This window comes from Porites lutea, chromosome 4 (genome assembly GCF_958299795.1).
Source record: "Porites lutea chromosome 4, jaPorLute2.1, whole genome shotgun sequence".
In the NCBI taxonomy this organism is placed as follows: domain Eukaryota; kingdom Metazoa; phylum Cnidaria; class Anthozoa; order Scleractinia; family Poritidae; genus Porites; species Porites lutea.
In genome coordinates this window covers 1,374,749-1,386,734 of record NC_133204.1, presented here as the reverse complement: position 1 = coordinate 1,386,734, position 11,986 = coordinate 1,374,749, and the positions used below count along the sequence as shown (strand labels likewise).

General features: G+C 37.7%; 1 protein-coding gene across 2 annotated transcripts; it reads right to left on the bottom strand.

Annotated features, from left to right (window-relative positions):
• Positions 1–1,308: 1,308 nt before the first annotated feature.
• LOC140934976 (uncharacterized) lies at positions 1,309–9,110 on the bottom strand. 2 transcript variants are annotated; one of them, XM_073384529.1, is made up of 7 exons: positions 8,833–9,110; positions 7,998–8,078; positions 7,276–7,449; positions 4,363–4,728; positions 3,593–3,808; positions 2,323–2,487; positions 1,309–1,502 (listed from the first exon to the last, which is right to left on the bottom strand). In XM_073384529.1, exons 1-7 carry the CDS (start codon positions 8,894–8,896, stop codon positions 1,399–1,401), a joined length of 1,170 nt encoding a protein of 389 aa, XP_073240630.1. In that variant the 5' UTR covers positions 8,897–9,110; the 3' UTR covers positions 1,309–1,398. The 2 variants fall into 2 exon arrangements, with proteins under 2 accessions (XP_073240630.1, XP_073240631.1); XM_073384530.1 differs by having other exon boundaries at positions 8,845–9,110.
• Between the last annotated feature and the right edge of the window lie 2,876 nt (positions 9,111–11,986).

Here is an 11,986-nt window from a genome sequence, read left to right as displayed (position 1 = left end):
CAGCTTCGTAACGAGTACGAGTGAACGGTAGTTACCCTTCCACTCATGGCAAGGCCAAACACAGGGTTGGATGATTTTAAATTACGCATAAATGATTCGCAAGCAGCAGCCCTACGGTCTTCTAAAGACGGCAGGCCACTTAGTATCAATGCCTCGTTATAATGTAAATTCGGAAGAATTATCCTAAGGGCGCGCTTTTGAATTCCCTCCAACGCATCAGACAGATATTTTGGCAGATTCGCGAATACAGCCGAGGCGATTGGCTTTTTTGATTATGTAGTCACAGTGAACACCCCAATTGAAATCATCAGAAATATAACTCCGAGAAGTTTAAAGGATTTGACGCGCTCGATAATAACTTCGCCTGTACAGATGGGGCGCCAAGTGCAACTATTAAAATCAAGAAAGTCAATCGTCATGGCTTTACATTCAGCTGGATTAAGGCGCATGTTGTCGCGGTGAGAAAAGCACTGGATATCATCCACAATGCAATTCAAATATGATGGAGAGTTCCTAGGGATGATTTCTACAATCGTCAGATCATCCACGTATTTTGCGCGCTTAGGCCATGTGGTCACTAGGTCGTTGACCATAACAGAGAACAGTACAGGCCCCAATTTAGTCCCTTAGGGAATACCTCCATTCAGGGAGCGGATATTAGAAGAATCGGAGCCTATGCGAACTGACTGTGAACGACCTTGGAGGAAAGCAGCAATCCATCTTATAAGGCAAGGGTGTAGGTTACAAGAGTGTCATTTACTCAAAGGAATGGTATGGCGATGTTAATGTCGGTGTCTCAACGCATTAATGTTAAATTTTAAAAGAGAGAAACATTAACCAAACAAAATAGTAGGTACATTAACAAACTATAAGGTAGATCGTCTTTCTCAATTGAATTTTTTTTTGTAAGTCTGCAGAAATAGTAGTGTTATCATTTTTATCCTAAGCTATCTTACAGATCAAATTGATTGCTTTAAAGCTTTGGTGCACTTTGCCATTACATAAGTTAGTGGCCAAAGAAAAAAAACCACTATAACAATTAAGTGGTTAAGGTAATGTCCCTTTGGAAAAACAATTCGTGTAAGATAAAGAGGCAGCGCGACCGAGTGGTCAGTTCCGGGTTCGAGTGCCGCTCTGGCCGGCCACTCGCTGGATCGTTCGCGGTTGTCGCGAGTTCGAATCCTGGGTCAAAACCAACTGGTTTTCTCCTTCTATTTAGGGTTTTTAATTCCTGTTATGCTGTATTTAGATTATTTGTTTCTAATTACAGTGCTTGTAATTGAAACTAACTTGATAAGCTAAGTGCACTTTCCAATAATATTTTTTATTCATCCTTTCTTTATAACAAAGTTTTTGTCCGGACTGAAAATAACAACGCAAAGAGTAGATTAACTACGATCAGCGACGTCGGGGAACGGGTTTGAAGACATTGTCCATCAGCCTTCCAGCCTCATTTCCCGCGGGCTCGTAACGTGCAACCGCTACGAAGCAAATTTTTCCAGCTGTCAAGGTCAAATTAATAGTTAGTCAGAGGGAGATTTATAGCCAAAAATTTTTTTCAGCAATTTTAAAACAACCTTGAATAAAATGCAGTACTTGCTATGTGCTAAATAAGAATCACTGGGGCCAATACCGAGTTCCAGAAGTATTTTATTTTGAAATCCCCTCTTCTGATTGGTCGGAAAATAGGCAATTCCAAAGACCCTTGAGGACACTCAGTGTCCAGTAGCCTGAGAAAACAGCCGACATTTGGCGGCGCTACCACTGGTTTCCCCGCCAACTAAAGTTTGAGAAACGAGCGCAGAATTTCCATACTGATGACGCGTCACTACCCAGATCTGGATAGGGCTTCTGATTGGTCGTGCCGCGTGGGAAATTTGATTCAACCAATCAGAAGCACTGGGTAGTGACGCGTCATCAGTATGAAATTTCTGCGCTCCTTTCTCAGACGTCATTTGGAGGGGGGGGAGGTGGGGGGAACCAGTTGTAGCGTCGCCAAATGTCGGCTGTTTTCTCAGGCTAGTGCCCAGGGGCTGTTCCCTTTTTGTCTTAAATTTTGTCTACAGTGATAAATCGCTTAAGTCCTTAAGTATCTATTCCAAATTAGGTTTCCTGGATCAATAGGGCCCTTTGAAGAAAGTTTTCTAGTGACAATGAAGGTCAGACTAAACATCCGTTGCATATGCAAGGAAATGGTCAAACGTTTTTGAGAAAAATATAATCTGCGCGGAAGATCTAGGAAGTAAGTTACTACAATATTAATAAATAATAAAATATACTTGAAATATTAACCTTGTTTAATAATATAAACAAGTCACGCACCTTTATTTCTAAAACGAGCTCTACCAAATCCAGCTTTTGACGTGTTTTTCCAAATCATCTGTGTAAATCTCTGTGTTTTTGGCGTTAGTGATTGCATATTCCAGTTGAATTTTTTATGTTCATCATACCAGAGATTTGTTGCTCGAAGTCCTGTTAAAGGAAATCCTGTCATAAAGAAAGGAAACTATCGTTAAGTAGTGTTTAAGTTGATCACCACGAAACGGCTTGAAAGTATATTATTTTATAACCATCATAAAATAATCTACTAAAATAATAATAATCTACTTTTGCCTCGAAGTAAATCTTGTGTTTTTGTGTGTTAATTGGCTATCCGACCAGGCTTGCAAGATGGGAATATCTTGCCCGCTGGGGACTTTCCTCTTTGTCCCGCAAGAAAATATTGTTTTGGCCATGTAATCAGACATGTAATAATTAAGCCATCATTGCATGACCAAACTGTGTCTTCAAGGTAGTTGAATGTTTGCCTTATCTTTCTTTTCTTTCCTTTTTCTTTCTTTTTTTTTTTTCTTTTGTTTTTTATCCATATTGGGACTGGGAAGAAGCCCTCTTGGATCTCAGGCTTGGTGAAAACCCACCTTAAGTACGCATGTACTAATAGGACGCCCCCAAAATGCTCAAGTTGTGATCTATTAAATCATTTTAACTGTCATGTTTGGGTCTTCTCCCGAGGAAACTTTACAGTTAAAATTATAACTAATTTTCATCCGTCATTTACTAGTAATAGTTAAGGGAGTTGAGACCATTGAATCTTCATGTTGTATCCTGAAAGCTTGTTACAATAAAAGTGCCTACAACGATCATGAGCCACTGTACGTTTTGATCGCTTAAAATACGGGGTGCAACGCGTTAAAACTTGAGAGGCGTTTTGAGATTGGCCGTCAGACAATGTTGGTGTACCCCGGGGAACAATTCTCATAGAAATTCTAACCCTTGGACATCTTTTAAACGTAAACCCGTCAGGCGAAGCTTTTTGCTTTACTAATACTATCTTAATGGCCAACGCAACATTTTTTAAAAATTAAATGTACATGTTATTCTTAGTTTACGATTTGTTTTCAGGTGAGCATAATTATTGTGGTAACTATGATTGAATTATACTCCACTCCCAATGAGGTTTTTTGTAATTTTCTGTATTTTGTAAACACAAATGAGAGAATGTGATGATTAAACATCTTTATTTATTTATTCATTTATTTATTTGCAACGCAGAGTTCTGTTCATGTCTTACAAAATAAAAGTCAGTGTATACCTGTCAAAGAGCAGCGAAGAGCGATGTTTTCTCCTTCACCTGGCCTTTCGTTTAAAAGAGAATGCGTTATGTTTCCGGTCTGTGCCAACTTGCGGGCAAACATTTGAGCCTCTTGGTTGAGTCTTTGGTCTGCAGTTAAAGGTGGTACCCCATGTAGAAGGCGCTTTAAGTTATGTGCATGAAGCATTTGTTCTCTGAATCTACCCATTGGTGTTCCTAGCGTTTATTTAAAGATATATGAGTTAGAAAGGGTAATAATATGTTGCTGGAGATTTTGTTTTATACATATGTGAACTTGTCTTCGCCAGTTAGCCCAATATTGCAATATAATAAGCAATTAAGACCATTCCAAATTCAAATGCCCCGTCCGTGAAGTGAATGTATTACACGTGCACTGCGATTCTTATGAAATTCCACCTCAAAGGAAGGTTATTTGTTACGCCCAGTAATATCCCTGTATTAAACAGATCTATTTCAGCCAATCTGATATCTATTAGAGCTCTTTCATGCCAAAACTACAGAGCAGAATTGACGAAAATGTATAAGAGCAGTGTTAAAATCCCTTAGTTACATAATGATCCAGACCAAACAGCGGATAAGTCTGACTTCTGGGGTGAGACAGTTTTACCCAAGGCAATGATACATGAAATGAATTCAAATCTTTGTTTTACTTACTAAATAGTTAAGTTGACTATACTAGATGATCAATTGTTAACCCATTGACTAAATTTTTGTTTTAGTTTTATAGAATGATAATAACAAAAAATTACCAGGAACGATTCCCTTTACGTTTGATCGTACATTGTGCAAGACGCGTCGTTTGGGAACAAGAAGAAAGGAAGGAGCAAATTTCCTCAGTGACTGTTGAAGTACCGCTGGCCCAGTAGGATTTTTGACCTGCGATGGGGAACTTGCTGTAGACACGCCTCCTTGAACAACCCCGCTGGGTAAATCATTAAGAGCCGAGAGTGATGGCCGCTCTTCGTGACTAGGTACGGCGTTAGCGTTGGAATCTGGCTGTAGAATCTTTACCTCATGTGCTTCATACTCTGAACCAGCATTCGGTTTTACCACAGGGCTGGATGTTGGTTCAGTAACGACTGTAACGGCTTCTGATTTGTCAGCAGGCTTCTTTTCTAAAAAGAAATCCAATTTATTATTTTACGTTTCTTTTTTGGTTGTTTGGTATTATTCTTTTATTCTCCCTCCACCGTTTGAGACACTGGTTCCCATTTGTCTTCGGTTGGGTCGAAATTATGGGTAATGGATCAAGAAAGACTCAAATCCTTACTTAGAAGTAAATAAACGAACACAAGAACCAGAAAGGAATTACGACACATACGATTATTCGCGGCGGGAAATACCCACTAACTTCCCTAAAGAAACAATGACTGAAACAATTTATTGGGAAAATCTAACTCAAATGATATAAGCTGAAGGTTTTCTCCGAAAAATGTCAGGGTAAAATCACAACTCTTGTAGGGTTTGTTCGTGTTTCATTTAAGTTGTGCAAATAAGAACACGCTGAGGCTGGATTTAGTGCATTCGGTTGCTACTTGGACAGATTGCAAACGTGGCCACTCTTAAATATAAAAACCAGCAAGGATATATGATTCAGTACCCCTAGAAATGTAAAACTCTAAAACCCGGTTCACAATTCCAAAAAATGAAATGTACTTTCAAAAGTACAAAGGACGCTTTGAATATTGACTATTTACGCCTTGCGCAGTTTATTGTTAGATACTGCATGCGTTTGTTTAAGAACAGATTTATTTACATGGCCCCTAAGGGAACAAATTACTTTTTTGTCATTTACAAGTTCTCGACAGCTTCCCTATAATTCAAACTGATCGATGGTTGGTGGAGAATCTTTGTTACGTCAGTCGCCTTCAGGCTGAAAGTTCAGCTGTGCGAGTGTTTACCGACACCTGACTTTTTAAAAGCATCTTGAGTTACTTTGTCTGTTTTCTACGCACTTCTTACTGAGATTTGAAAGCATTGACAAAAATACTGCGCCTATATATTGGTAATCTTATTTATAGCGTTAATGTAAAGGTGTAGTATTATACAGGACAATTATTTCAAATCTAAAGGACATTTTTACTGGCTGAAAATGTCCCCTAGATTTGAAATAATTGCCCTGTTATTAGGCTTCAGATTTACATAATTATTTCTTTTACTTTCATTTATACTAGTCTCTACATTCGCTATTGACTCTCAGCCAGGGTATGTTCTTAGTATGTTTTTAAAATTTTGGTTAATATCAAACTGATCGCTGTTATAAAAAAGTTATGAAAAGAGTGTATTGTACTTCGAGGTGCATTGGCACACGAAGACTTTATCTACGTAAATTTTAATTCCCATAATTACCCAGATTGTCAATAACCTACACGTAACACTTTGACGACCGTTTTGGTCGTCTACGTTCCCGCAAATTGAACGACTCCACGCAGCTTACAGCTTAAAAAAGCTATTTAGTTGGCAGCACCAAAATTAGCAAAGTTAGATTTTTACACAGGAGCCTGTGGCATTTTGCAAATTTTAACCAATCCTATCCATAGTTACATATAGTTAAAAAACAAATACAATTTTAAAGAAAATCCACTGCTGTTTTGCTATTCACCTACTTCACTTGTAGATTATATATGTCCCTTTCCTGAAATGTTAGCCAGCAAAAATTACATTCAAGAAAAAGAAGATAAAGTGGGCAACAAAACTGGCTGGCATGTGTAAAAACCATGCAGAAAAGCCAAAAAGAGCCAGCAGCAAATTATGGCCTTCTTTTTCAGCCATTCTCATGCTACTTCGCCGGAAACCGGTCCAAGAAGGAGGATTTAGTTAATTTGGTGACCGACTCGCTGGTGGTTGCCAAAGGGTAATGTTGGAGGGAGATGGGTGTATCGGGCAACGACTATGTTTTGTTGTACGCAGTTATGATCGAAACGGAACCAAATCCCGCCATGTGGAACGATATTTCTGGCACCCTAAAAATGTCAAATAAAAGCGAATTTTCCTGGAATTGAATTATTGGGAGGCCGCACCCAAGTTTAAAAAGAGAAAGAAAGTTTTGTCCTAGTGTGATTAATAGTTCTCCAAAAACGTCGCGTTAGGAACGTCGTAAAGGTCGTGCAGTGAGGCAAATTAAAAATGTACCCTGAAAACGTGTGAACCACGTGCAAAGTTTTTGTTTGGTTCATTACTTTTTCGAAGTTTTCGTTGTCACTGCCATCGTCTTTGCTAAAGTTCCCTAATGAAACGTTTAAGCAGTGAGAAGAGGACAAGAATCTGAACGTCAAAACAAATTCATGTTTTAGTGACCATAACAATTACATTAGTGCTCACTTCTTTGCCATCACTGTACGAATATGAAGTTAAATTTCCTGATGTGTGGCAGTTTATAAAAGGCGTAAACACAAGGAGTCTAATTCAGTCCTCTCTTCCTTTCTCAGAGAACCTAGACAAGGTCTTTATAATTCAATTCTACGAGAATTCGCCTCCACATTTGACATTGATTGAGTTATAATTTATGCTGATAAATTTTAAAACAACGCGAAATTACTTTATAAGTGAAACGCTTTCACTGTTCTGTATCTTAAAACTCTTTAATAGCTATACAAAGATGGAAACTGAAGACTAACTACATCAACTGAAAATTATTTTTGTGTGTTGTTGTTTGAACTAACCTTTTTCCAAAAGAAGTCGAAGATTGACTGCCAAGTTGATGGCTGGCGGAGAGTCTTTATGCTCAGTCACTGGAAGTAAATATGTTCCCTCAGGTGCCTCGTGCGCGATGGCAGCTGGGGCTTCTGATGAATCGTGATTGGTATGACTTTTGGGAAGAGGAATGTGGATGGTAACTGCAATGAAATAAGATATTAGAAACTTCTCGGAAAATTTCCTCAGGAGTATTCTTTTTAATCCTACGCATGAGATTAGAACCTTAAGTGTAATTTTCTTGAACGAGTCGCCAAAAATGGCTCATGTGCGATAGCTCAATTCACTTGGAAGCTACTGTATCGGCACGGGTCGTTCACATCTCACGGGACGACCAACTGAAAAATTTGACTAAACACTGCGTACACGGAACTGTTCAATATTTTCGCTATGTTCATACAGAGCTCACAAACCAGGTTGAATTTTTATTTTGGTGAGTGGTTTTACCATCTGCCCGTGCGCAGTACACTAGTTTAACGAATCCAAAATGGCGTCCTCTAACGCGTTACCACGCAGCCAGGCAAACACGTCTTTGACCCTTACCAGCTAAAAATTTTCGTACGGTTATTAGGTGGTTCCGTGTAAGCGGAACATCCAAACGCACGAATTTTCAGCCGGGCGAAAATTCTTCCAGTGCCATATGAAGAGAACCTGAGCAGTAACAACAAAACACATGTTTAATCAGGCTTACTTGGGGCAGTGTTGATAGTTTGCGTTTCTCCTTCCTTTAGCTCACCTACTGTGATAGGAACTACACTTTTTTGGTGCACATCTGAAACGGAAATCGTTTGCAGGAATCTTTAATTGTTATATACCAGACCATATAATCACCTTGCAGACATTTTTAGCTGTGTACGAGGTCAGCTTTATAAACGGTATTGAAATAAGGCTTAGATAATCATATTCAAATTCCATTCTGGATCCAAGATTTTTCGAACTGGTTACTCCGCATCTGATTATTAAACTGGGTCAGTGGTCACCAAGCGGAATAAAACAGCTTTAAACAAAAAGGGCAGGTAACTAAGCCTCTGGCACGTTATATGCTCGCTTCATAATGTTTACACTCAATAGTAACAAAAAATTCGCTTACGATTAGCGAATAACAACTAGTTTATAGTGAAGCATTAAATGTATAATCCTCTCGGTTTTTAAATATAAAACCTGCTCACAAACTCTTGACCATTTAGCTTAGTCTCATTTATTTATTTATTTATTTTAGTTTATATTTCTTAACGTTTATCACTTCTGAGGTTTTTTGCTATTTCACGGTTACAAAGCCGCAGGTTTACAGCCATATAGCCCCATTGGCTAACACGAAGTTACCGGCATTTAAACGCGGTCAAGCATCTCAGTATAAATTGCTTTTTTACGGCGTAAATCACTACTCTTTAGTTTCTTTCAGTCTTGAGTAGTAATTTGGTTCTGATTTGTTTTGTTTTATTTCTATTCACCCAACTATTCAGCCCACATCTGCTAGCAATGATATTCGAGTCAATTAAAAATCGCAAACTGAACAGAAATCTTACCTGAAATCTTACCCGCTGTGGTAGGAATCAAGCGTGTAATCAGCAAAATCCAAAACAGGAACATCGTTCTGGGTCTAACGTACAATTGCCAGAAGGAAGGCAAAGTTTACCAGAGAGTCTGAAGGACTAGAAATGTATTAACGGCTGCCCTGTTAAGTCAAACATACAATTCACGAAAAAGTAGTTCGAGAAAACCAGGCTTAAAATTCCGGTGTGAGGACAGTAAGACAAGCAAGGTTATCGAGCCACCCAAACCTAAATTACTTTGTGCAGGTTGTGTTTTGATTGGTATTACAAGGTGGTCACCGGTAAATGAACTGACCGAAGAAACCGTTTACGTTCTTTACATCTGGCAATGAATAATTTTTTTATCGTTTTTTGCAAAGAAACTCGTGCCGAAAAGATAAGAACCAGTCATTACTGGATTGAAATTATCAATTGAAGGTTTAATTTGTATGATGAAGTAATTGACGCTACTTCATTTACACGACAGCAGAATCACCGAACCAAAAAAATGACACGATAAGAATCACTGCGGTTATGGTTACGTATCTGTTAGCGTTCACTCTTCGACACCAGATGGAAGGAGAAGCTAAATAACCCATGATATTATTCGAAAAGAAGAGGGGACATAGGCCCTTGTGTCATGTTGTAGCTGACTTGTGCCCTCATTGGTCTGAGTGGGCAAGGTAACAATCATGGCTGGACTTATGCGGCTGCGTAGAGTACCTCTATGAACCCTCCACAATTTGGTCACTTGTTGTTGTTGTTCTCTTTTTTAATATTTCATCTCAAAATGGGGCATTTTTTAAGATTATATTAAAAGAGTCTTTTAGTCGGGGGGTCCCAAATCAGTAAACAGTACATGGTTTATGCCTATCCCTAATACTACTTGTTCATACCCTTAACGATTGTCGTTAATGGAAAGTGTTGTTATAGATACACAAACACAAGCAGTTGTTTATTGGCATTTTTAATTTTTTCATTGTACTTCTTTAATTCCCGCTTTCAAGAAAGACTGAGAGATATGGATACAGATCAGTCACTAATTATATGTACACAGACTATTAGCCGTGTTATCTCCGTTCTTACTATCAGCTTCCAGTTCCTGGAAAGGGCTCTTGGCTGCAGTAGTTTTTTACTGATGTTTCTATAAATTATATATTTCATAATAATGATAATGATAATGATAATGATAATGATAATGATAATGATAATGATAATGATAATAATAATAATAATAATAATAATAATATAAGTGCTTATAAAGCGAATTTCTCTCCCCAATGCGCTTTACATTATGATAAGAAAAAGAGAAAATTAAGAAAAATCTCTAGCCTATGAGACATATTATACATCAAGTATTATAAACTTTAAAATACTTTTTTAAAAAAAGGTTAAGCATAAAAATCAATGGAGATATTTTCTGAATAAAAGCGTTTTAAGTTTTGTTTTAAACGTAGCAACACTGTCTGCATTTGTGACATATTCTGGGATAGTGTTTCATAACTGACGGGCTGCAGTGGAAAACGCGCGTCCTCCATATGTTTTAGATTCCATGGTAATGGTGCATAATAGCGAACGGGATTACTATTTGTAAGAGTGTTTCAATACAGTTTTTCGGGGACCATACCGATATTTTTCAATCGCCTTCATGGCGAATTTTCACTACTGACTGACCTTGGATTGTAGTTTGTCGAAATGTAGTTTTAGGGAAAATTGATATAACTATGACAACAACAAACAAACAACTTTGAAATCGATAAAAGCCGAACGTTGTGCCAGCTAGACCTGCTATTGAAAATCCGAAAAGGAACTTACAGTGCGGTGTTTAGCAAATAACCTCCGTGAAAAGTAAAAAAATCTGTAAGTTTGAATTAAAATGAAACGTAAATAAATTTATTTAAATTGTTATTTACTTATTTTGCCCCTACCTCATTTCTTCCTTGCAGTAATTTAAGATTGCAAACATATCTAGTAGCAGGAAGATCTCTGCAAGCTTGCCTACAGCTTTTCTAAGGAGATCTCCCTGATTGATTCACTGCAACACCTCGAAATTTCAAGACGAACCTAGCCTACCAACCATCCATAAATCCACGTTACAACATTCACTGTTTTGACCTTATGCTAATTTTTCCAGATTAATGCGCATAAGGCATACCTCCATGATTTGTACTTTTCAGTGAGAATTGTCAACGTTTAACATTATACAAGTGAAGCGCAAGAAAATTCAAACTGAAATATACTAGTCTAAATTAATTTGGGTTATTAGAACACCGTTTTATTAAACAATTTATCACAGGAATTGAAAATATAGCGTTTTAAATATAATTACGTTTTGTTTGAACTTAAACATACAGAACAGAATTTCTTTACTTTTCAAGGAGGTTATTTGTGTAACACCGCACTGCAAGTTCTTGGTGTCGGATTTTCAGTAACAGGCCTAGGTATAGACCACGCAAAATTCGGCTTTTATCGATCTCAAAGTTTTTTGTTTATTGTTGTCATAGTGATATCGATTTTACTCAAAACTGCAGTTTGACAATCTTCAAATCTTAGTCAATCTCTGGTGAAAATTTTGTAGCGTTCGGACAAGGATAAAATCACACATATAAGGCGACTGAAAAATGTCGGTGTGCAGCACTTAGAAAAACTGTATTGAAACCTCTATGACCTGACCTCGTCTTAGTATTGGTAAGTTACAAATCCTCGTTTTCTTCTCAGTCTTGGAAAAAAATAAGGGTTACAGGTCTATTCTCAAGAGCAGGGGTTAACACTTTCACTGATATCAGTGACAGCCTCTCTGAGAGGTAATGGGCTCCTGCTTTCGGTGATTTTCCATTGGGATGCTCAATGTACCTTACATTGCATTACCCAACGAAACTTCTTAGACTAAATCTCATGGAATAAAAGCTGCAAAATTGCCAGTTTTCAAAACCGTGACTAAACTGACATTTGCGAGGAACAATTAAGTTTTTTAAGCTATCGACTTGTCAATATCCCTTGTTTTTTTAAATTTCTTAAAGATTTTAAGGAAACTTTAAACTTCGATTTCCAAAAAAAACTGAAAAGTCAGTAGCATCTAGAATTGGTACATGCAAATAGAAACAATTTATATTCATTCGCAAACTCAAAGGTTGAATAACCATACATC

Excerpts from the sequence above, each read along its gene's own strand:
- LOC140934976 (XM_073384529.1), bottom strand. The coding sequence starts at position 8,896 with ATGTTCCTGTTTTGGATTTTGCTGATTACACGCTTGATTCCTACCACA. Across the intron at positions 4,729-7,275 it reads TCGACTTCTTTTGGAAAAAG|AAAAGAAGCCTGCTGACAAA; the intron begins GTTAGTTCAAAC and ends ATTTCTTTTTAG. Across the intron at positions 2,488-3,592 it reads TCTTCGCTGCTCTTTGACAG|GATTTCCTTTAACAGGACTT; the intron begins GTATACACTGAC and ends TCTTTATGACAG.